General features: G+C 38.4%; 1 protein-coding gene and 1 long non-coding RNA gene across 21 annotated transcripts in view; one reads left to right on the top strand and one right to left on the bottom strand.

The window, feature by feature from the left end:
- Positions 1-16,941, top strand: part of LOC119701184 — a 36,324-nt gene extending 19,383 nt beyond the window's left edge. Inside the window, exons 1-2 of the long non-coding RNA XR_005257037.1 lie at positions 1-11,970; positions 12,043-16,941. The exon at positions 1-11,970 is cut by the window's left edge and continues 19,383 nt beyond it. This is a non-coding gene — a long non-coding RNA (uncharacterized LOC119701184). The remainder of the gene's footprint in view (positions 11,971-12,042) is intronic.
- GPHN (gephyrin) overlaps positions 1-24,585 on the bottom strand; it is a 271,041-nt gene extending 246,456 nt beyond the window's left edge. For 13 of the 20 annotated variants that reach the window (XM_038137440.1, XM_038137426.1, XM_038137424.1 and 10 more), the window contains exon 1: positions 24,431-24,585. In XM_038137440.1, coding sequence (XP_037993368.1) covers positions 24,431-24,494 — 64 coding nt within the window. In that variant the 5' untranslated portion in view covers positions 24,495-24,585. The remainder of the gene's footprint in view (positions 1-24,430) is intronic. The other 7 variants (XM_038137441.1, XM_038137442.1, XM_038137435.1 and 4 more) reach the window with 3 other exon arrangements.
- Between the last annotated feature and the right edge of the window lie 994 nt (positions 24,586-25,579).

Raw genomic sequence — 25,579 nt, forward strand, 5'->3', positions numbered from 1 at the left:
TAAAACTCAGAAGGGTTTTTTAGAATATCTTCTACAGAGAATATGACACTATGAATAGCACATTAAGCAGCTCATTGACATCCGCCAGCTGCCACTCAGTCTTTACCTTTGACCATGGACATTGCATGGAAAATAACAGTTGAGTGTTATTTACAAAAATAAACCGTTTTCCATAGGGAAAAAAAAAAGGTTTTCATAGAAACAAGAACAGTATATTAAGAAATTCATACAGATCTTGAGTCATTATTTAAATTTTTAAAATGCAACATGTTGGGAGCAAAAAAGTGTCAGCAGTTTCGTATTTTGCCAACCTCAAGAAAAGCATGCATAACAAATTCTGCAAGGAGAAACTAGAGCTAGAACACATGGAGTATAGGCCTGGATTTGCTCATTAAGTTTCTGTAAAATAATAAAAACAAAAAGAGTATCCAATCCCACAGCATGGTTTATAATCCCTTACTGCCCAATCATAGATCAAACCCAGTATTTAGTTTTGGAGGAAAAAAAAGTTCAGCTGCTTACTTTCAGCTGACTTGTGCTGGAGTATCCAATGAAATTTTTAATAGGAACCTTTCTTTTTTAAATTTAATTTTCACCACTTGTGCAGAGACCTCCTTGCCTCTTTCTTCATGGTGCAATGTCTTGTCATTTACAACCCATTGTTCTTTCTCATTTTACATTGCAAGCTGATGAGATGCATTCAGTTTTGGTCACATATCTTTTGACAGCATAGTCCTGCAACTCCACATCCTGTTCTAAAATAATGATTAACAGAATGTGTCACAATCAGCAATCAACAGCTTAGCAGGACTGAAATAGGCAAGCCATTACTATGAAAAAGCAGAGCAAAAAACTATTTCACATATTGAATGCACACACATGCTCCACCAATTTATTGTATTTCAGAAGAATGTTTTTTTCTGGATGTGAACTGGCAGTAAGTTTGAAACATTTTGTACTAGTCACTGTCCACTAGTCAATCATGAAAAATATTTATATGGCTTAAATGATGTCCCAACAAAAAGAAAGCAAATACATATTTGAATCCTCTGTGTTTCTACATTCAGAACAGTTCATTCAGTAAACTGAATTTCCATGGCTGATAGAATAAATGAAGTGCCATTTGTCTGCGAAGGGATGAACTTGCACAGAAGTCCTTTCCTTGCTGGATATTCCTTCTACCTTTCTTTGCTGGATATTCCTTCTACCTTTCTTTGCTGGATACAACTTTCAATACTGCTATTTCTCTTTCAAATTTGATTGAAAATAATCAAAGAGCTCAAAAATAAGGTAACAGTTCCCACTTGCAAAAGCCTCTTCCATAGGAAACACAAGCTGAAAAAAAGAAAGACATGCTGCTAAGTAGACAAATAGCAAGATTTTTCACAAATATATACATCTGAGGCTTCCTTATTGATCAGAACATTACCTTTGATATACTTTTAAGTGAAATTATAGCTATAAAAGTGTTACAATTATAGAACTATAAATACATTATCTAAAGAACTATTGACTAAAAAATCCTGAAAAGATATGTCTTCTTTGTGTTTTAAAGAGGTTAAAGTGAGACACAAGAAAGGGAAAAGTAAAAATGCTAAGTAACTGACCCTAATACCTATTAGAACACGGTAGTATGCAATATCGATTCTAGTCTGAGACAATACTGTAATTACATTTTCCTACTGGACACTAAGAAAAGAAAAAATAAGTGTTCTCTGACCCTGGATACTAGTTTCATTTTTCTAGACTAAATAGAGAAACAGAAAATGTGTCACATGCCCATTAAACTAAAACAGGACCATCCAACAAAGAGATTACTTATATTATTCAATTTTAAAATGGCAGGCTGTAAAACAGGAATTTATCCTATTAGTGGAAGCTGAAATAATAAGTCAAAATACATGCTCAATTTTTTTCAGATGAAGAGGGAGACTTCCCAGAAGGCAATACTCTCTTTCACATTAAAAAACTGTACATACAAGAACTCTGACTTATTGACAGCTTGACTGAGATACAATGGAATCAGATAAACATTATTGTTAACTCACATTCAGGCAAGAGGCTCAGGCTAACAAGCTGACCTCACCAGGATTCCCTAGTTCCTGGGAAGTAAAATTTCCCACTACAGTCTGTCACACAATACTCATGTTATCTGAAACTGAGATTCAGAAATGTACCCCCCCCCCCCCAGTGTCAGTAAACAAGAAATGTTTTTCAAGCTACACCTCTACTGATGATCAAAACAATGACTTTCCATACCTCAGGTAAACCTTGACAGATTAACTGTTTAACAGAGCAAAAACCAATATCGAGCATAATAAATAAAGCAAGTTATTGCACTTACAGTGTTACAGTGTTTCAAAAATCTTATCTCAAAAATGTTTTCATTTGTGTTCTGCTCACATGAATGCTCTGTCACTCATGAAGGAAATGTTCCTCTTCATGGTTTTGGTGTAGTTTTGGGGCTTTGTTTATTTGGGTTTTTTTTCCCCTTGAAGCTAGTATTCTGTGTACAATGCACCTTTAAACAGAAATCCAACAATTAGCCTACAGGCTAGCTGGTCACAAAAATATGCATGACCAAAACACCATACTGTTTGCAGACCTGGGAGAAACTGCATCCTCTGAGTAATTTTCAATTTCTTGATTGGATTTGAATCAGTACACTACCACAATTATTCTTAACATGTCAAGCCTGCTGCTAGGAAGGAGCTTGCCACAAAAAATATTTATTCCCTATAATTATGTAGATTTCCAATACTTACAGAGAGATGATTTTATTACATGTATAGAAAAGAATGCTTTGCAAAACTGGTATATCTATTTCCAAAGAAAGAGCCCTTTTTTACTCACAGCAGATCCCCACTAATTAAACCTTAAAAACGTAATGCTGCTTTATAGGTCAAATTTCTTTAGGAAGTTTCTTTGTTTTTTAATCATGCAATTTTTGCTACACACATATTCACTGCACTCATTCATTAAATACAGAGTCCTAATTTTGTAAGTGAAGACTGCAGAGAGAGACCTAAAGATTTTTTACCTACATTTTGTTAATGTAAAAATAAGCAAGCCAGGTGAAGTCAGTCCCCTTTGTGCTCCATTTTCCAAATTCTGATTATTCCCACATGCCATTCAAGAAATAGTGATGTGTTAATAGCACACTTGAATTAGCTATATTCAGATAATGGGAAGCTCATAGGGAAATAGCATAGAAAGAAGATAAAAAATACTCTAGTCCACTAGAAAATGTTATGGCTCATGATTTGAAATATTTAGGTTTGTACTAGTTTTTCTTCTTGTATCAGTACTAATCTGTATAATGATAGTACTCAGCTGCCCTGTTTCCTAAGCACAATATAAGGCTGTAACAAAAGGTTTTCTATGTTCAGTTTACAGTGAATGAAGCTGAGTGATAGAGATCTTGGGTTAAAATACAGCTAATCTGAACTAACATGTTTATAAAAACTTGTGCTCACCTTATTAAGGTCAATTCAATGAACATTAATTGTACAGAGTTTCTTCAAACACTTTCAGGACCCTTACATTCTGGGAAAATACAGAGCTGTTGAAGAGTAGGTCAGTATTTACAGAATACTGAAGAGCTCTTAAGACTTGCCCCTTACAATCATTGTGCTAAAATGAACTACTTTTTCTTGACAAAATGATACCAGTGTCAAAATAGGCACATTTAGCATAGAGATCAGATGCTGTGTTACACAGAAAATCTGATAACAAATTTCCAAAACACATGCTGCAATTTTTAACAGCCACTACAGTGTTAAACATTAAACAGTCTCTGAAAGTTCTAATTAAGTGGGACATGAGTTTCCTTGAGGAAGTCTTTAGTATTTCTTCTGCTGTGTGAATCTGTTATATGGACAGATGTATAGACTAATATTAAAAGGAGAGATTATGCTGCTGAAGCTTTTTTCTGCCAAGTTTTTTTTTAAACTATACAGATTAAATAATTACTTTTCCATTAGTTCTCTTTTGATCTCCAGAAAGAACATCATTACTTTGTAGACTTTCTTCACTCCAATCCAGTATTTTTGAGTAGAAGATTACTTATAAGAAAGTGCTTCTGTCCTTTCTTAAAATAGATTCTGAGTGGGAGCACATGCCATCATGATGCTGTAACTCATCAGGAAATTATGATGCAGTACCATCTTATTCTAAAGGCACCCGCCAGCTAAGATATGGACAAGGTCACATCAGCACTTTTTATATTTTCAGGACTATTTTCCTTATCAGATTAAAAGAAATCCAGCAAACAAGCAAAAACACAGTATGTTTTTACAAGAAGAAACAAACAAACATAAAACCACCATCAACCAAAGACCACAACAAAACAAAACAAAAAACCAACCAAACAACAACCAAAAAACCCCACCAAAACACAAAACCAAAAACCTTGACACCAGGCACTTGGAGTAACTTCAATTTGATTTTGCACAGAACTATTGCTACCAAGAAAATTAGAATGGAAATGATAATTGTGAAAATACTAAGTGTACATAATCTTTAAATGCAGTGAATTACCGTGGAATTATTTATCTAGGGAGGCAACAAACTAAGGGGAGGAGAACTGATTTCAAATGGTTTTTTCTTTCTTCTTTTTTTTAATCATATATCACATCAACAAGGTTGTGGGGAAGACTGGTGGGGAGGGCAACCCAACATTTTTTTCCTGCTTGCTACAATCTTAAAGTATACACAAACATTTTTTATTATGAGAAGACAATGAAGAAGACTGCATCAGAGAAGCCATGAAAGAAAAACCTTCTTAAGTAAAGCAGGCAGTTAATTATTTTGATCTTCTTCAAAAAAAATTTATTATTATTTAACTTAAACAACTGAAAGGAACTCTAATTGTCTGGCAGCTTTACTCTTTCAGGTGTACTAATAAAGCATCCAGGCTGAGTGACCCCAGAACTTTCTAACCGTTAAGATATTTTTACTTAAATGGCAACAAAAAACAGTGTTCCTGCTACTGCCATATTCAAATACTTGATAAGCATGATGTTTTCTCATCATCTCACTGTCTGAACACTTGGCAGCATGTAATAAAAGTATTTTTGCATATAAGCAAAATTCAGGCCCTCAAGTCCTATACAAAGTAATCCAATACACCACAGGATTTCCTTAGAAATAGAGCTGATAAATGCAGTTAATTTTTCTGGTGGAAACTTTAATAGAAGGCTGAAGCTGCACCAAGACACGCTGGGAGGCTCATGTGCAAAGTAACACAGGTGACACCTGAGGCAGCAAACACAGCCCATGGGAAAGGCCCATGGCTAAAGGGGCTGTGTAACAGCACTGCAAGGTACACAAGGCTCTACAAATGGCTTGGGACCCCCAATGCAGAACTTCTCCTGTAGATACATACTGGATTACAGAGACTACCACAGAGGCAAGGAACTTGGCTTTAATTCCCCGTTAGCATATGGGGATTCAAAGCCATGAATTTATTTCCCAGAAGAGCACTTTAATTAGGAAACTAAAAGGATGGATAGTAACAAGCTTCTTGTCTGCTAAAGCTAGGTAGCTACTCAGCTAAGAATTAAAATGCTATGGCATCTGGACAATTAACAAGGATCACACTGTAGTCTAATAATCAGGGTGCTCAACTGGGAGAGAAGACCTAGATTCTAGTCCATGCTCCATGGACTATTTCTGTTTTGTTACTTGCCCTTTAACAGGAGAAGAAAGCTCTATGATAGTTCAAAATGCAAATATCTGAACCCTGTTCTCTTCCCTCCCACTGCATGGTCCAAACTACTGAAGTTTCAGATACCGAAGCATCACCACATTGATGTGTCCCTTTGCATCTAGCCTACAAAGCGTTACAGATACCTGGTTTTGATTGACTATATATCTCTCTCTTCAGAAATACAAGATTTCATAGAATTTGGGCATCCTTCCAGCCATGAAGCTTTTTTTAATTTCACAAGTGTGTAACTAGGCATATAGCTCCTAATAGCACTGCTCCACGGAGAGAATAAAGGCAATGCCTTCCATTTTACAGAATATTTAAAGCTGCTTCTACTTTTAATACAGCATTCCCTGGAGCCACCAAAATATCCCCAAATTACTGGATCAACACAATATTCTCTGCTCAGGGAACACACAAACTCTAGTAAATCCACCTCACAAGTCTAAAACAATGACTTAACACCCTCCTCTGTCCCTGACATCCATTATCACACTATATGTTAACGCTAACCACCTTCTCTTGTCAGCTGCAGCTTTTCTTCCTTTTTTTTTTTTTTTTTGCAACTTGCATCTTTTGGATCATGTACTATTTTTTTGTCTTCATTCAAAAATCTTCAGCCCACCCTTAAGACAGACAAGAAAGGCAATGTTCACATAAGGTTGATCAATATGATAAATGAATTGTGAAATGTTTGTTCATTTTTTAATAAACTGTTACATACTTTCAAGTACCCCATTAAATTAAAACTACTGAAGCTTCTTCAACTTCCCATCTCAAATTCTTATCCCTGGAGCAAGAACAGATGCAGCCAGAAGTAAACACTCAGATGTAAGAGGAAGTCAAAATGTATCATTCCATGTTTGTAATTTCCAGTAGACTACTAGTGCCTCAGTAAATTAAGAGGTTTGCAAACCTTAATTACCAAAGGAATACATAATTATTACTTTTAGAATACTCTTTTTAAGTATCATGTCTTCCCTTTAGTTTAATGACTGCATTTTAGGCCTCATCCAGAAAGGTAATGCTTTGGTAATATTAATATGACAGACAGTGAGGGAAAATCCAAAGCCTGTTGACTCTCTTAGAGCAAAGTATAAAATGAAAATATAGATTATGAAATTCTAATGTACAGATTACACTTCTCTGAATTAGCTAATTTGAACATAGTAAGTTCATTCATTTAAAACAGAGTAGACAAACTGAGCAGAATTTTAGCTATTCAGCTAACAAACGCTATACATTCGTTTAAAAAACAAGGAACTAGAAAGAATAAGTCTAAGAACAGAGCTCTGTCCATTGAATGCTTTCAACACATCTGATCCTGGTTACCTGATAGGAAAAGGCTTAGTAAGAAACCATATTCAAGCACAGAAAAATCCTAAAAAACCACTCTCTTTCAAAACAGAAAAACTGAAATAAAAGTATCATGTATGTTCTAAGAGCATCTCTCAACTGCTGAATTTTGTTTTTATAAATGATATACCTTTTTATAAATGATATGTTTTTATAAATGATATGTAGGCCCTTGATACAGAGACTGTTATATACATATTTAATAAATGACATTTCATTTAATACTCAAATTGACTGTGTCCACTAGGGATGTCTTAACTCTTATATTACATTATACATATTACATCAATTTCAGTTCTCCTGAAATTCTTAAATAACCAATGGGTGGTTTTTACCTTGTAAGATATATTTTAGAAGTCAGGCTAGAGTAGCCAAAGTTAATTATGAGTGAGTCCAAGCTAATACAAGAATCCAAGTTTATTTCAGGACTTTGCATATCAGTTGAGTGCTGGCTCTTGCCCACAGAGACATAAAACCTTTTTTTTAGCATGTAGCCTATGTTGCATGTAAGTTTCAAGATTACCTCTTTACCTGAGCATTTGCAAAGTACTTACATAAACAAAAGAAATCTGTATAACGTATAAATAAAAAGTAATGTGTTTTGGCAGAAAGAACTTCATGCACAGTGAAGAATGTTATCAGTCACAACCTAGTATCTGAAATTGCATCTAATATAGAATAAATCACAGAACTGTATCAAGCTGTGAAGTACTGTGAGCTTTAAACATATTTAAACCACATCCTTACTCAAATATTCTCATTTGGGCACCAAATGAAAGAATTTTCTTCAATTACATTCACTTACAAAAATTTTTTAAAAACCAGTTTGTATCTTAAGATGTATCATCAATGCACAGTAATTGACATTAGACAGTTGTATAATAGCCCAAGGGAACACTGTAAACATATTACATTGACTTAAATGGAACTTAGAGTCAGAATGTATACTTTTTTTCCCTTATGAAGGAAACTCCTTGAAAGTATGGAAGCTGAATTTCCATTTCTGAATCCATTGAAGGGACAAGAAAAGGAGATGAATCACCAAAGCTTTTTCAGCAACTACAAAAAGCTAGCACATGAGACAAGTAAAAATGGTACGCACCAATTGTAGAAAAGCCAACAATGTAAACAGACAAAAAATGTTCATAAAAGTCTTTCTTCATCCTACAGGATGTGTACCAGATGGTGAAGTCATACAGTGGGGCATTGCTTCCTTGCACTGATCTATAAATTGCCTGTATTCCTGAACAAAGGGGGCAGATAGATTTGCAGAACAAGCTATAAAGTTTCTTATTGGTGGTCTTTGTCTGGTAGAAGGCCACATACAAAGGAAAATTAGACTTTTCTACCTGTCTGGCTAACAGGTACAAAAAAATGCAGCAGAACACAGAGACCGACCGGCCTAACAAAAACTTTCTACCAGGAGATGACTGGCTTGGTAAATTGAGAGCAGTGGGTACTGTCTGGCTTGATTTCAGTAAGGCACATACCTTTCCCTCACTTATTAAACCGTCTCTATCTCAAGTGATGAGTTTCCACACATTTGGTTTTCTAATTCTGTCCCTCCTCCTGCCTGGGGGCAGTGAGTAAGTCTCTAGGTGGAGGCTTAGCTGCTGCACAGGGTCAACCCACCACAATATTCTTTAGTGATTTCTTTCAATTACTTCCTTTGTACAGCACTAAAGCAGTACATTCTCCAGATATATCCTCCTGGATATAAAGATCACTGGCAGCAAAATGAAAGAAACACAGAGGAAAAAAAGCCTTGAAAGAAACAACCATGGTCAAAACTGGTAATATTTACAAGCAATTATAGACAGAAAACACATTCTTATCACAGACATTCTAATACAGGAAAGATGGACAATGGGAAAAGCCTTTCACAGAGTTGCCTATAAAGTCATTCAGGAATGTGAGGCAAAGTGGAAGAAATGCCTTGTCATCTGTCAGATTTAAGAAAAAAAAAAAAGAAAGAAATGAGAAAACAAAGGTAATTATGACTGTTGACCTGATAATGAAATGCTGAGATTCCGGGAGATGTCAATTCAGGTAAAAATAAAAAAGTTTCAAGAAAATAAGCACTTCACATTTAGTAGAAATTCTGTAAGAAAACCCTCAATCTAGTTGTATTCAAGAGGTTGACTTTTTCATCTAACACCAAAAATAGTCTGAATGAGATATATGATGTATTTGATCAACAAATTCTGTATCAAGACACATACATCCAAAAAAAATAAATAAACAAGAAAACAAAACTGCTGAGAAAGATTTCAATATAACTTGTCATGTTACAGGCAACAAAAGATTTTAGTCAGTCCCAAAGGAAGCATACCTTTGTCAATTCACAAAAGAATAAAACTTGCACTAGAACAGAAATAAAAGTCTTTTCAATGCAAAAATAGCAGAAAAGCACTAAAAAGCCATTTCCAGTATTTAGCCAGCATAGTCTACACCAAATACAACGATGAAAAGTCAGACATGGAAGAAAATGACAGCAAAGGAATCTGTTGGCCTCACGTCTTTATCTTCCATTGTTTTTAAAGCAGAGCTAAGGTTTGTAATGCTTTATTTTCTTGCAGTCATTAAGGAAGAAGTAGTATCTTGCTCCATGGTGAGGACATCAAGGGGGAAAATGAATGGCTGAAACTCTTGGGAGTACTTTCCCACTCTTCACCTTTTTTCAAAACTTTTTTTTTATCAGTTATAATATGAGCTATAACTAAATTCTGAAACCTCAACAAATATCCAGTAATTCTATACAGGTTAAAAAAGAGAAGTAACGAAAATAAACAAAATCTGATGGTCTCCTGAAGGAAGATGAGACATTAGTAATGCAGGAGCAGATTCACAGATCAACCAGACATCACCAGAAGTAGCACAATTACTTCAAAACCAGGAAGCCGATCACTTCCTACCCTAAAAAAAGAGAAATATCCTACAGACACACAAACAGAATATGCTTCTGTGAGCATGATTAAGTGAATGACTAGTAATTGAGCTTTGGAGCACTATATGTAGCCTCAGGTCACTGACTGAAATTGAAATCAGCAGTCAATGGGGGGTGCACAAGGCTACAGAGTGTAATCGTATCCATGCAATCTTTTCAAAGAATGTAACTTCTGATTTTGATAAAAGTGCACTACAGTAAAAATACAAGTTTTGAAGGCCTGGCAACAGTATACTCCCCATATACACGGGCCACTAAAATCTTGGCAAAAAATCAGTTTTTCTCAAGCATTATTAGCAAAAGAAAAAAATTCCCACTTTACACTGGCAGCAACTTGTTCCCTTCTCTACTGTGTGGGCACAAGCATTTACTCATAGTAAACTGAAAGAAATTCACTGAAAGCTAGCTTGGCAAAATACTGTCATCTGGATCAGTTCACATTTTGTTCCCATACATAGGAATAATTTTGCTGGGATAAATAAGAGCTCATGGACAGATGAGAGCTCTAGGTGGGATTAATTTCACTATTAGTACAATGAAGTAAAAAATGAATTCATAAAGAATTGCTAAAAGATTCAATACTTTTCAGCTTTGAATAAGGCTCAGTGAGGGATTTTTAAGGAAAGGTTATTTGGATTATGAACATCTAGTATATTTAATTTATTAATCTATTCATCTCATAAAACCAATTTGTTAATTTTGCTCTTGTTAAGCTTCTCTAGTGAACAGGATGCTTGCACATACCTACAGATGCATAATCCTTAAGCACACAAATCTTTTCCCTGTTGAGCTTGTCTGCTGTCCATTAACAGCCTTCACACCTCATTTGTATAACCCTGGTTTCTGTATTATTTGCTAGAAGCTGTCCTTTATAATACAGTTTTGATTTTACATAATGTGGTTATCAATTAATGTGGTTATTAATTCCTTCTACAGTTTCTTTTTCTCACACTTCCTGTGAAATTCCATTTTTATTATTAATCCTTAACTTTTCTTCCTAGCCATAACTTTTATGTTATGATTGCTTTTACAGTGACTACAGCATTTCAGTATTTTCTGCTATTTCAAAAATCACACTTCCACTATAGACGTACCTTAATACTGAAGACGTTACTTACATTTGCAATTTACAAAACTCAGTTTAGCTAGCTACCGTTATCTCTAAGTGTTTCGATACCAAAACCATGGTCTGTACATAATTAGTAGCCATGGAGACCATGAAAATACACTGTATTAGACAAATGCATGGACCAGCAGGCTTCTGAGTTGCAGGAAAGACTTAAATAAGTGCACACGGTCCACTGATCACAATTATACAACTAAACTATCTATCCTCATCTTCACCCCCAACCCTCCCCCATTTTAAGGAAATATCAAGAATCTCAAAGCCTGACTTACCCAAATAGCTGACACCTTTGACTGGCTGGTCCAGTTACCTCCATCAATCACACGGATAACAGCTCACTCAAGAAAAAGATAATGACTCTGTTCACATCAGCAAGAAGATATGCAGGGCAGAAACAAAATTACATTATGATCTTGCATGCAGATGTTTTAAGTAGTTGGTATACAGACAGATGAACAACAGAAGAAAAATAAGTCAGTAACACATAATCTGCCATTTAGTACATATCAGGCCAGCAGCCTCCAAGCTAGCAAAATAGCTAGACTGAGCTGGAGATAGGCTTAGAAAAACTATACTGAGTGCAAGTAAGGTGACAGATTGAATGGTGCCAAAGAAATCCCTCAAGCAAAAGGGAAATCAGAACTGGCATAAGTGTGTCACTTTTTTTTTTTTAATTACTGATATACACTATAATAAATGTTTATGTGGGTATGTATATTAATTACACATATACAGTCTTCAAATTAGTTGTGTCAGGCATACTACAGTCAAGATAATAAGTTAGAAAAAATAATGTTAGACATTTTGACTATTAAAAAATTAATACGGAAGGTCATAAAGTGACCTTCCATACCTGAAAAAGTGTAACACAGTGTTCACCTTTTCCCAAATTTAACACTGAAGGAATGTTCAGCTTTTCTAGTTGCCTACCATGCAAATTCTCAGACGTTCAGCTCTTTGCTAAGTATAAATGCCTAGCACAGCTTTCATATTCTCCTACTACTACATGGATCAAATATCTTTACATACAAAATGGAAAAATATATCTTGACTTGCCCTCTCCTCAGAAAAATTTCCTGTAATAGGCAAATCCTTCCTTTCCTTCCTTCATTATGCTTTCTTTTACTGCTTATTATTGAGCAGAGGCAGTGTCTTTGCTTGTCCATGAGCACAAGCTAGCAAATACCTCCAAGAGGACGCCTGGCCTCACAAAGCAATAGCTGCATGCAAGGAGGCAACACAGCCAAATAAAGGAGTGTCAATACTGCCTTCACAATTAATGCAAGTGAACTACACAAAATTAGCACATGATTACATCTGTTTGAGCTGTGTTGAGAAAAAATAAGTCCCATCTCCCACTTTTTCCTATCCTACCTGTCCAATCCAGCTCCTCCCCTCAAACTGGCACTCCTGAGGTCCCTTGCCGAGTTGATTCAGTCTGTTCTGGCAGCAGAAAACTGATTCCTCAAAAGAAGAGCAGCTTTTCCACTAGATTAGCCAGTTAAGTTTGTTTTGCTCAGAGGAAAGAAATGGCAAGAGAGAAGTAAGACAGAACAGAACTGAAAAAAAAATTTACAATAGAAGTAAAAAATTGCCAGCCTTGTTCACCATTCACCTACAGGAGCAGCAGAGCTCAGTGCTGAACCAGATCACACAACTGATTCAGCTCAAAAGGATCCTTTTTTTTTGGGCAGGGTAATTTTCAACTGTTTCAGTTCCCTGTCTGCACAGCCACACGACAGGTTATGCCAGCACAGCGTGGCATGGCAGTGAACAAGAAGAATGATGATAGAATCATACCCAAGATTAAACCTGGACAGAGTTCTGTTGGGTTCTAAAGCAGTGGCCACTTATAGCAGACTGCATGGTACATCAGAAGAAAATTCTCTCAGTAACTCACCTTGAGATGTAGTGGATGCAGGAAGATAAAATCCCTGAAAAGGTGCTGCATGTATTTTCCTAACAGACAAGTCAGATACAAGGTACAAGGAGGACCTGTTCAAACCAAGGATTAATTTAAACATACTTCTTCTGTCATTTCCTCAGCTATAGCTTGTAAAAAAATCTGTAATTCTTGGCTAGTTTTAGACATTTGAAATACTTCTACACACTACTGAACTTTATTTTGGGCTATCTTAAGTTAAGAGTCATTTCAAGGATAGTTAACAAAAGACTTACCATATATTCAAAGGTTATGCCCTCACCCACACCACCTTCACAAAATGCACAAGAGCAGTTCAAGAGCCAGTGTCTTCCTAGTCACCTTCCATTTCCAGGAAGATCTCCTTATTGCTACCCACTGGAAGACCCCTCTGGCATGCACAAGAATTTTAAGAGGCACACACAACCCTGTGGAGGCAAAAATCAACAGTGTGTCTGCATTATTTTTTTGTGCTTGGTCCAAAAATGTGGCTTTTAACCTGGGTCCCAAGCGTCCCCAGTCCCCACACTTTGGTTCACACTGCAGAGAAGAATCAAAGCATGAATGTGGAATTCACTTTGGACAAAACTAAACCAGATGCACTCCACAAGTCCACCTAATGCACTCCAACAGTTACTGAGGTCACTCCATGGGTTTTGAGCTAGTGTGAGGCAAAACACACTCAACAGTCTGCAAGTGAAGCCCCCAGTACTAAGATCTGTTTCTCTAAAGTAGCAGCACTTGATATCAAAGACTTACATTGAATGAAATCACAAAAGGTAAATTAACCTACTAAATGACAGTCAATAGACTTACATAGGTACAGCACAAAATATTTTTAATTGTGTATTATCATTGAAGAATTGAGAGAATACCTAACTATCCAAATACAGGGAATTTCTGCATCTGAGGGGTTGTTTTCTGCAATGCTGGCTAGTTGGGATGTCAGTATCTAGGGGGTATTAGAGTTCAAATTTTTACTTAGAAGGAATTAGAATATGTATTTTACTATCACCTCAAATGGCTCCAAACCGATGTTTTCCCAATATCTAAAACACTGAAAAAGCTCCTGAATGTGCCCTAATCATTAGCTGCTTTCTAGATGCTAATAAGATCTCAACCATTCATTTCAAAGTAGTTTTCCTCAGCATACTTTTCACATGCACAGCTGAATTTACTTTCTGGAGGCTTAAGCAAAGGTAGATCATTTTAGCAGGTGTTTGTTTGGTGCTGGAAAAGGTTCCTAGGAGTCATCTGAATGTGAAGACCTGCTAAAACTATTCTGGGGTATACTAAAAGCTGCTACTCTTCTGGTAAGAAATACTGAAAATTATTCCTATTTCACATCTAAAATCTCCCTTATGATTTGATGAGTCCTCACAGCAACTTACACATAACAATAATGGAATACAAGACATGCTATCAAGGAATTAAAAGATTTTTTCTAATATTAAAGATAATCCATGATGTCCCAGTTTAATGCTATACAGAAATTTGCCTCAGATGGCTTTTCCAGAAAGATGTTCTGTTCATCAAAGCACTCACAGAAAGTCTACTTGAACCCTTTTCTGACATAACAATGGTGAAATGACAACTAGTATTTTCTCTAATTCTCTTTGATCAACTGCCAAGCCAAAGAGAAAAGTCATGTACTGAAACCATTGTGCATAAACTAGAGCTATACCCTTTGGAATAAAGAAATAGGAACAGGCAGGTGAGCTTCCTTGAAGCTTAACAATCACAGGAAATTCTTCATCAGTTGCTTTTTTCATCAGTTGCTTTTAACATGAACTCTGGAGTTTCCATTTTGATTTTTGATGCCTAGGAAAAAAGCCTGAGTCTCACTCAGATAAGAAGGTCCTGCACACTGGAGACATTGGTGACAGCTTTAATTCTTACCATGCTGCAATTTAACTGCAAGATCAGACCTTAAGGCTTGACAGCTTACCTTCCTACTGTGGAACAGAGCACATTCCTGAAGAATAGATATCAGAATAACATTAGGTTCTGAAACATCAGATTCTGGGACAAATATACCCAACTTGAACCACATACATCTTACTAATATGACCATTCCCAAATTTTTAAAGCTCTGTGCCTTGCCTTCTTTCCAAAGAATTATGTCATACAGCACTACCTTGTAGTCATATTTACTTGAAAATATTAAGAGATTTCTCTCAAAACTCTCAAAACCCTCCTCAATCTCCTGGTTTATTCTACATATCTTTTATTAGCTTCTTCTTTTCTTTACTTTGTTAAGTTAATGCCATCATATAAGGGTTTGGAATCTCTTGCAATAGAAGGTTAGGAGGGAAAGAAATTCCCCCTGCAGACTTTTCAGTCTGCTTGATTACAGCACTCATTAAAAAAGCCTACCATCATTTTACAAAAACTAGAAGTACTCGGATTTAGATTCAGCTAAAGCTAGTAGCTATGGAGTTATACTGCACTGATTTACAACATCTATCAAGGGAAAGGAGCACCATTAGAGCAACTATCTAAGAAGGAATTCTTTCAGGACATCACAAAAACAGCAGAAAAACCTGGAGATTACAAAAACATTCTCCAAAAACTCCATTTTACATACAATTAGTTTTATGAATACTATACATTCTCTTTTTTTTTTTTTTTAAGTAGTAAATCAGTGTACCAGCAATGATGAAGTTTTGATCAGCAGGAGTTACACACATAGGAACACCCATTGCAACTTTATCTCAGCATCCCTAGAGCTTTGTGTGTATTATCTGCAGAAACACTTTGTCCCTGCACTCTCTTTTAACGGTGTTTCACAACTTTTTTCCTCACTATGCTTAATTTACAGCTTATTTCTTCAAGGCAGTTGATTTTAAGGAGCCTTGATTTACTGTAGGCTTATTTAATGTCTTGCCTTGAGTATTCACACAACTAACATGAGAAATTAGACTAAAAAAGAGGAAAGGAGAAGTGGGATTATCTTATGGAATTTTTTTCTTTTTTTTCATGGAAACAAGCATTTTTCTCATCAGATATGTACTTACTTTAGGCATCTTGCTGCTTTCTCCCAGTTTTTTCCAAGGTGAAGTTTCTGACAGGGAATCCATAGCAAGCCTTTGGTTTCTCACCATCTACACTGCTATGCCACTACTCTACATCACATGAAAGAGTCATGCCAGTAGGAAACCACATCACACCTGTTTGAATACCTGGAAATCTTCTTCTTCCAGAAACTTACTGCCCCGCACACTGTACTCTCCCAGGACAGGCTTTGCAAGTACCTAGTAGAAGGATACATACCTGCCCAACAACATCTCTTTGGCAATCTGATTTGTCTTCCTGATCCCATGAGAACTCTTTTAAGAAGGGGTAAGAAACAGCAGTGTAGAAGGGTGTTGGTTTGCAGAATTCCTAACTAGTACCATATTCAATGTTTCTTCAAGAATTACTGGATTAAGACTTTACAGACTTTACCTCAGGTCTTGCTATCAATTCCTTCCTCAGTGGCCCATCTCATGGCACCAAAAGCAGCTTGATAAGAATAAAGGGAATTTCCTTTTTTTTTAAGGACAAGCATCATTTGTAGAGGTTCTAGAAACCTTTCCATTCTGAGTCAGATCTGCAAGACACTTTACTGCAATTCATTTTAATTCCGAAAGAATGTGTATTATTTTTCATCCATACAACTTCCCACAAAATTATTCTGCATAAACAACCTACTTCCTAGATTTGCATTTAAATGCACACTTCCAGTATGCATTTAAATCCCCTCCAGCATACATCTAAGAAAAAAAAAAAAAAAAAAAGAAAAGCACCAGATATCCCACCTTCCAAAAAATCTAAAGTATAACCTAGGGAAAAAAAACCTAAAACCACAAACCCAAACAAAACCACACCACATAATTTAACATATACTTTTATTTCTACTTCCCACTTTTAGATCTCAAAAGTCACATACAATAGCCAGAAACACCAACAAAATACATGCATGAAAGGTTTTTTTAAAGGCAAAATATTCCACATAAATTGCCTACAATATACAGGACAATGAAGAAAAGTAACAATTTCATAACCACAGAGTAAGTACTAAAAGCACACAAAAATTTTATAGTTCAAAGCCCAAGTGTATTCTGCTTCTTCACATTCTTCACTTTACTATATAGTAAGTGATATAATTGAATTAGAAAAGAAAATGTAAAAATATATATTTCTGTAGTTGAGATTGTAAGTACATAAGCAACTCAATATACTTAGTTTATAGGTCTATTTCTACAATCCGTATACTGAATACATAATGAAATGTCATAATACATCTGTAATTATTAAAATTATTGTTCTGTGTAACATACCCAAAGCTAAATTAATGTTGAGTCAGTTCTTGAAGATCACGGTTTATATCAAAAAACATTTTACTCCTCAAAACTAGGTTTTGTTATACATAGTTATTCCCTAACCATTGAAGACAGACAGTGGAAGTCTTGTTGTTTATTTCAAAGTACAAGGAACAGACAATGCATTTTATTCCTTACATCATTCACCCACATTTTAACAGTAGGATAGAGCTCTGTTTTGCAGGATTTTGTAAAATGTACAGAGAAGATTATTCTTAAGGGTTTATGCTAATTTTTTTCCACTTGACAAGTTAGGCATAAAATAGGCCTCAGTAAATTAGTTTGAAAACAAAACAAGTAAACAGAACATCACATACAAGTCTCTTACTTGCAAAATGAAATTCTCTAAGATAACTACCTAATTAAATCTATTTTTCCCAAGCACTTTTTATGCAATTACTGTTCTTTTTTAAATTTTAACTTATTTTTTCAATTGTTTTGTGATAAAATAAAATAAAATAAAAAAATAAAAAAATAAAATAAAACAGCCAAAAGGCTATGTTCTTTTTTTTTTTTATTAATTAAAAACATCACACAGGAAAAGGGCTGCTACCTGCTCTTTTCCCTTATGGTTATTACCCTCCAGTTCTCCAAGGACACCTTTTTCAGGCATTCTGTAAACTTTCAAGAAGAATTCTGTCATACACAACACTACAAATATAAGACCATTTTTGTGTAAGAAGTGGAGAGTTGCACAGTGCATCTACATATACGAAAAGAATATAAATTATTTATTTTCCTTAATTCACACTTCAAGACATTATAAATATCTAACAAGAACTAAAATTTGTTCTCATTTTTAGTTATCGTGTCCTCTTGTTGCATAACAATCTCACAAATCACAGACAACAGAATCTGTACTTGCTTACCTACAAAAAAATCCAGACAGCTATGGCTAAATCAACATTAAAGGTGGAATTCTGTGTCTGTGTATCAGAATTTTGTATGCTAGACTCTCCAAAACACGGCCTGATGATCACATGTTCTGTTACTGTCCTATTAACAAAGCCAGCAGACCAACTAAAGGTTATCCCAGAACTAAGCTGGTCCTCATGAAATTCCCAATCACTAATTTTTCAAGTAAATAACATGGAAAGTTTTCCTCCAGTACTGGAAAAGGAGAAAAATATAAACGTAGAAAAGCAAATGAAAATATGCTGTAATGGGTATGCTCTGTGCTGCTAAATATGAACCACAGACATGGAGCGTGGGTGAAGATGGAAGTCTTTCAACTGTATTTGGATAAGTAAACTCCAAATCAAGAAACACTGAGTACACAAGACTCTTAGCCCTGTTCTATAAAAACACATGAATCTCCAAATTAATGGCCATTCCTTACGCAAGTAGGTATTATTACCCAACTATACATGTATGACTTAATCTCTTTCTTTAGATTCTTCTAGTTTCAGTGTTTCTACTTCTTCCCGTTGAAAACAAACAGTACTATAGCAAGCAAGTTAAATTTTAAGTACAAGAGTCCGTTGTATCAGAGAGATTTCAGCCACCCATTTTTGTTCCATGCCATACACTGAAAAATGGGAGTGGGAGAAAAGCAAGGACTTTTTTCCTCTAAGTTTAAAAGGTGAAGCACAGTTAGACTACAAAAAGGAAATGAGGTGATTTTACTGATCACATTCACAAGATTAAGCTCATCATCCTAGCAATATAAAAAGTCAAAAAGAAAGATGTACAGCTACAAATGGCAAAGAGGGAGGAGATCTCCTACTTTCTACATATAAACTCAACATCATGACAGCCTTACAGGTAAGAAAGATGAAAATCAATGTTACTCTGAATCCAGAATGTTTTAATGGAAGCACAGCATTTCTCTAAGGCTCCCAGGAGAAGATACTGCCTTTAATCTATGTTTTGAAGATAAGTGCCCAATAAGGTGTAATTCTGGACAGAAGTCAGATCACAAACAAAAAACTAAGCAACTTCAATTTAGACAATCAGGGCAATTTGACAATAACTCCTAGGAAAACCTAGTGTCAGTCCTCCCCCTCCCACACACACACACACCTCTATAAGAAAGTTTCCCACTAATCCCAAAGCATGAACAGAACCACCATTGCTAAGAGATCTTGCAACTTGCATGTTATTAATGAACAGTTAGAGGAAAGTCATGAGAAGGTACCTCATAAAATAGGAAATAGGCATATGACTTTTTAGTTGGGAAACAGACAGCCTATACAGTTCTAAAACAGTCTGACTAACATATAGTGACGCCCTAAGTATTTTGTTTGCCATATTTCTCAAAGATAATTTTAACAAAACGTTCATATCACTGAACTTCAGATCTGCCCAGGCAACCTCTTTGGTTGCAGTTCTCCTGTAGATAAAGGCCTCACCGTCTCAGAAGAAAGCTTGCTTCAAAGTGATACATTCGGACACAATGTGCACGCTCAGAGTTATTTCAACCAACTATGGAGTCTCAGACACAAAGACACAGCCGTAATCTTCCACGCTACAGGGTTACATGGACATCAAGGGCTGAGTAACATATTCAGAAACATTTGTCTGCTTTATTGTGTAGGTTATGGCCACAGCTTTCATTGAAAATGTTTAAATCTTTACACAGAGGAAGAAAGGAAGAACAATGTATCTGAAGAAAAATTTGCTTAAACCCCTTACTCCCTTTATGAAAGGGAAAGGCTGTACCACACTGAAAGCAATACTGAACACAGTAAAACTGTCCTGAAAAACAGTTAGTCTGAAAGCTTTTTCCTAAACAAGGAAGAAATAATACAAAATGAGGAGCAAAGACAGAAAATGGTGTTTATGCCTGGTGAGGACTTTCTCACAGACCTGCCTCAAAAGCAGAAAACTTGAATGAAGAGTTATTAGCCAACCCAAAATCTGACAAATTTTTATCACTAATATTCTGAAAAAACCAAACATGTAACAAAACCTCGAGTTTTGGCCGGCTGCATTAAATGCTTATTGGAGAGAAAACAAGAAGAGAAGCAAATATGAAGATAATGGGGATGGAGAGGAAAAACGCACAAAATAGGAGCAATCGGAGATAACCAGGGCATGTTTTTTTCCACTGGGCTAGTGGAGATGGCAACATCATTCAGAACTCTCTGGATGGCTCCAGTCAAGGGTCTGCTTTAGTCACTGACAAAACAAGAAAGGTCACAGATTATATAACTGTTACCAATGCCACCACCAGTGAAGGATGACCTAATATTGATTCAACTCTGGCCAGAGCACACAATTTCTCCTCTTTTCTAGCCAACTTCAACATTACAAAATTCTGTACTTAGTACACCAGGTCCAGCAGCCTGACACCACTGGTAACTGATTAACAACAGTTCTGTTAGATATCCCACACAAGAAAGGCTTGCAAGGGGCAACCAGAGTAATTCTGTACTTGTACTTTGCTAAGGAAGCACTGATGCAGTACGTACAGAGCATGCACAGAATCCAGCCTTTACTGGAAATGTGGAGATCTTTCCTCTTTTTCATTTATCTATGCCACATTTCTTTTTTCTCTACGACTGTTTTCTTTTTAAAAGAAGATATCCAGAACACTTAAATGACAAAGCTTTGGACGTTGTTAGTCCAACTCTGTTATTCCATCACAAAAATCTCCCAATCTGACACTTAGCATCACAGCCCTTTTAAAATGCATTTTACCATAAAAGTAAACTCACAACAACGTAATACTGCTCTTTTAGTGGCTCATATGCGTGCACTATACACCAAAGGTAGCCGAGGGAAAACCTAGGTTTGGAACCTAAGTGAGCAGTATCTTTAATCTGAACACTTCGTTAAACCCTGGTGTTGAATATGACACTTTCACCGTTCCACTCTTCACAAATTAGAAAACTTACTGAAATGATAACACACAAAGATTAGAATTCATATTTCTATCCACAAACCAGTGAGGCTTCCTATGTGCATAAGACATAACCCTCCAGTTCACAAGTTTCACAGTTTTGTAATCAGCCAGTTGCATATTTCCTCCTGTTTCAGTAAAGAAGCCTAACTCTACAACTTTCTATACAGAGTCTCAAAAATAAGCATGAGTGCTATCTTCAAGTCCATAGATGCTGTTTACACGAAAGTATTTTTCCTGATTTCAGGAAGACAGTTCTTTCACGTTGAGAAAATGTCCTGATTATGGACTTTGTTCTTATCATTGACTCAACTAAAAAACCTCGACAGTTTGGGAATAAGAGAAGTTAACAAGTAATTTTTGTAAAAAAAGCCCAAGGTGCTACATTCTGCATAAATTTGTATTTGAACACAGTTAAGTTACTTACTTTAGTAAACAATAACCAAGTTTTCTATTTCTCTAATCCACTGTACCTGTCCAAATTTGCCACAAATGAAAAAATACACATTTGTCTCTGATGGAAACCAGCAATACATACACAAACACAGAGGTCTACCAAGCAAAACTAAATACAATAACTTACTCAAAACAAAACAATGTGATGAAACTATGCTTTATGACAAACATTAGTCACTCCCAATATTCTCTGGAGCCATGTGCATCAGTCTCTACAGCAGATAAGAGTAACAATGTGCCCAAATAGTTTTTATATGTCCTCATTTAAAAATAAACACACAACTTTACTCCAAATTAATCCAACAGTTACTCCTTCCTAAGTAAATTTAAATTCCATCTGAGTATGACCATAAGGTGCAGTACTGATTATTTTCTAAACTGAGTATACCAAGTCTAACAGGAGCATAAATCTGCATGCCTGTGCTGATAAGACCACAAGTATATACAGCTAAGAAAACAAACATATGCCTATGATCTTAATTAGAAAAGCTAAAGGAGTCATGTTATGTTAATGATCTAATTTCTGATCACTAACTATTCTAAATGTTAAAAAAATAGTCCACATACCTAACCTTTTCATTTCTACACTTATTCCTCCATACAGCAGCACGTATTATTAGTTCATTTCTATGAGAAAAATTCAGAAGAGTACATTTTTTAATTTGCTGTCTTTTATAGCTGAAACAGCAGAAACAGCTAGAGAGTCCAAATCCCCCAAAGTACAAATATTCTCTTTCCAGGTTAAAGGAGATGCTGGAGCAGAAAATAACATTTTATTTCAGATTTACATGCACACACAAAAAGGGGGCTAGGAAAATTGTAAGAAATCGAGCTGTTCCCTTTCAAAATGGGAAAATAATTATTTGCAAAAATTGTTAGCCTGGAATTCAAACCAACTACATCAAGGTGAAAAAAACTAAAGCTGTTCTGTTTGGTTATGCCTCTTGGCTTTCCTCGAAAAAAATACTAAAATTAGGACAGAAGCTCTTCTCAATGAAATTACAAATTATGACACAAAGTTAAAAGAGTTTAACAATGATCAAACAGGATTTACAGTACAAAATAAGTGTATTCTGAAAGACTATCGGAACCTATTAAGAGACTAAATCGTTATTTAAATTATTTTAACACCATATGTGCCTGGTACTGCATTCTGGGACCACTTACATGTGAAAATTATTACAACTCTGATCAAAATAAAATAATAACCCAAGCTACACACCATGGAATTGCACAAAACATGCAAAGAAAAATATGCATTCTGTTGGCACTGCCTTCCCACTTTAACTTTGACAATAATAGGTAGTGGCACACATGTCCTATCCTTCAGGAACAAAGGGAACAAACCCCCCCATGTGACTTTTGCATCTGGTCCAACACGCTCTACCCATATGAAGGATGTGACTGCCTGGGATTTAAAAGCACGCTAAGGATTTCCACTTGTATGTACCGTGCTTTTCTAGCGCTTTATCGTCACGATCACCTTGCGGCCAAGCGCTTCCCAGGAAGGGAAGGAGAAGAAGGGCTCCAGCCTTTGCGACATCCCTTGCTCCCGGCAGCGGGATCAGCACCGGGCAGAGGAACAGCGCCGGGGGCTCCCGCGGGCTCGGAACGCGCCCTTCGGGTTAAAGACCGCTAGCGGCAATAAATAACTTCAGGGTTAACTCCAGGCCTCCTCTCCCATCAGTATCCCCTCTCTCACTCCAAGCATCCTCCTACTCCTAAGCGAGCTCACAACGCTGCTTTCCACGAACAATCATGTCTTCCCAGGCTCCCGGTGAAACCTACTGATCTTGACGCCTGAAAATTTCGCCGGTGCCTCTCGCCCCTTCCTCGCACAGCAGCGGCGCTGACGCCCGTGTACACCGGAACCCCTCGGGGCTCCGCTCCTGGGCGCGCCGCGGGGCACCGGGATAGCCGCCGAGACCCCGCCAAGGAACCGCCAGCCCGTCACACCCGCACCGGCCCCGGGAGCCCTTCTGTGCAACCACCGCGGGTCATGTGCCACGGGTTTAAGATCATCCGTGCGCTATGAGCAGCAGCATCATAAATGCCCTCCTCCTCCTCCCAACAGAGAGCACACAGGCACAAGCATCCCCACCCACCCCCTCCCAATCCCCAAAGTAAAGGCCAGGGAGGGGGAGGGGAAGGAGCCATCCCAAAGGAGCTGCCGTGCGGAGCGTGCCGAGCTCGGGCATTCCCGCGGCCGGGAGCCGAGGCCGCCTCCCGCCCGGGGAAGGCAGGCCCGGCACCTGCCGGCCCGCAGCCTGCGCCGGACGCGGGCTCCCTTCCCAGCGCCTTCGCACTGGCGGCTCCGCCGCGCTCGGAGGAAGCCCGGCCGCGTCCCGGCCCCCATCCCCTCCGGCATTCGCCCACCCGCGCACTCCGTCCCCTTCGTGCGGGTTATCCCCGGGTCGGTCCCCGTGGCCGCGGCGCCCGCCCGCCTGCGGCAGCGCTGCCCAGCGCCGGCCGGCCCCGCTCACGCTGTCCGCCGGCGGCCGGAGCGCCGCCCCCACGCCCCGACCCCGGCTCCGGGCTTCGGGTACCGCACGCACGGCGGAGGGGCGCTCCCTGCGCAGCGGCGGCGGCGCCGCCACGGGAAAGACAGACGGCCGGCGGGGCACCCCGCGGGGCGGCCTGAGGCGCGCACCGACCCGCGGCCTCCCCCCGCGCGTCCCCAGCGCCGTGCCCGGCGCGGCCCGGTACCTGTGAGGACGCCGACGCGGATCTGGTGGTCGTGGTTCGTCAGGATCATCCCCTCCGACGCCATGTTCGCGGCGCAGCACCGCACTGCCGGGGGGGGGGGGGGGCGGCGCGGGAGCGGCGCGGGCGCAGAGGGGGCGGGGCCGGGGTGCGGGGCGGGGTCGACGGGCGGGGCTAAGGTGGGGGGAGGGGCCACGGCTACGACGGCGGCGGGGGGTGCGAGACTAGAGCGGTGCGCGCGGCGCAGGCAGCACCAATCCAGCGCCGAGAGCGCAGCCCGAGCCGCGGGATCCCTGATTCCAGGGGCTGGCAGTTTAATTCCGCAGACTTCGGCAGAGGGGAAAAGGCAGCTAGCAAGGATGGTAATGATCCCTGCTCTCGGTCAGCATGGAACCACAGAACCACAGGTTCAGTTAGGTTGGAAAAGACCTCTGTGATCGTCGGCTGTGACCAACCTTGTGGAGCAGATGCAGCCCTCCCTGAAGCAGCTCCGGGGCCGGTGGCTGCGCCTCCTCCCGGGGCAGCCCATTGCCGTGTCTGATCTCCGCTGCTCTGAAAAATCTCTTCCTGACGTCCAACCGGAGCCTCCCCTGGTGCAGCCTAAGGCTGTGTCCTCCTGTCCTGTCACTGGTTGCCTGGCAGAAGAGGCCGACCCGCACCTGGCTGCCGCCTCCTTTCAGGTGGTCGTGGAGAGCGAGGAAGTCACCCCCGAGCCTCCTGTTCTCCAGGCTAGAAATACAGACATACAATTTTTTTTTTCCACCAATTTCCTCAGCAGGGTGTTTTTTCTACCTTTCCAGACCTCTTCTCTCACCTGTGAGTTCCTCCCCTTTACTCTGAGACTTAAGCTGCTGTTGCACAAAGCAACAGTTGTTTTGACAAAGCAACTCACTGTCGTCTTTTTTTTCTCTTACTTATCTTACAGTGGATACTCTCAGGAAGCAAATATTTAAACTCATTTTGAATAAATATGTGGGCAAACGTCTTCCACATTTATTAGCACCGTCATCAACTACAAATGATAACCCATTGTCAAAATTCAAGTCCCCTGACTTCAGCAGATCTTTATATTTTTGGATATTCCTCTTGCATTTTCAATGCTGTCTTATTAATAGCAGACTCTGTATTAGTCTCCTTTTGACTGCCTACTAA

This window comes from Motacilla alba, chromosome 5 (genome assembly GCF_015832195.1).
Source record: "Motacilla alba alba isolate MOTALB_02 chromosome 5, Motacilla_alba_V1.0_pri, whole genome shotgun sequence".
NCBI classification, from domain to species: Eukaryota; Metazoa; Chordata; class Aves; order Passeriformes; family Motacillidae; genus Motacilla; species Motacilla alba.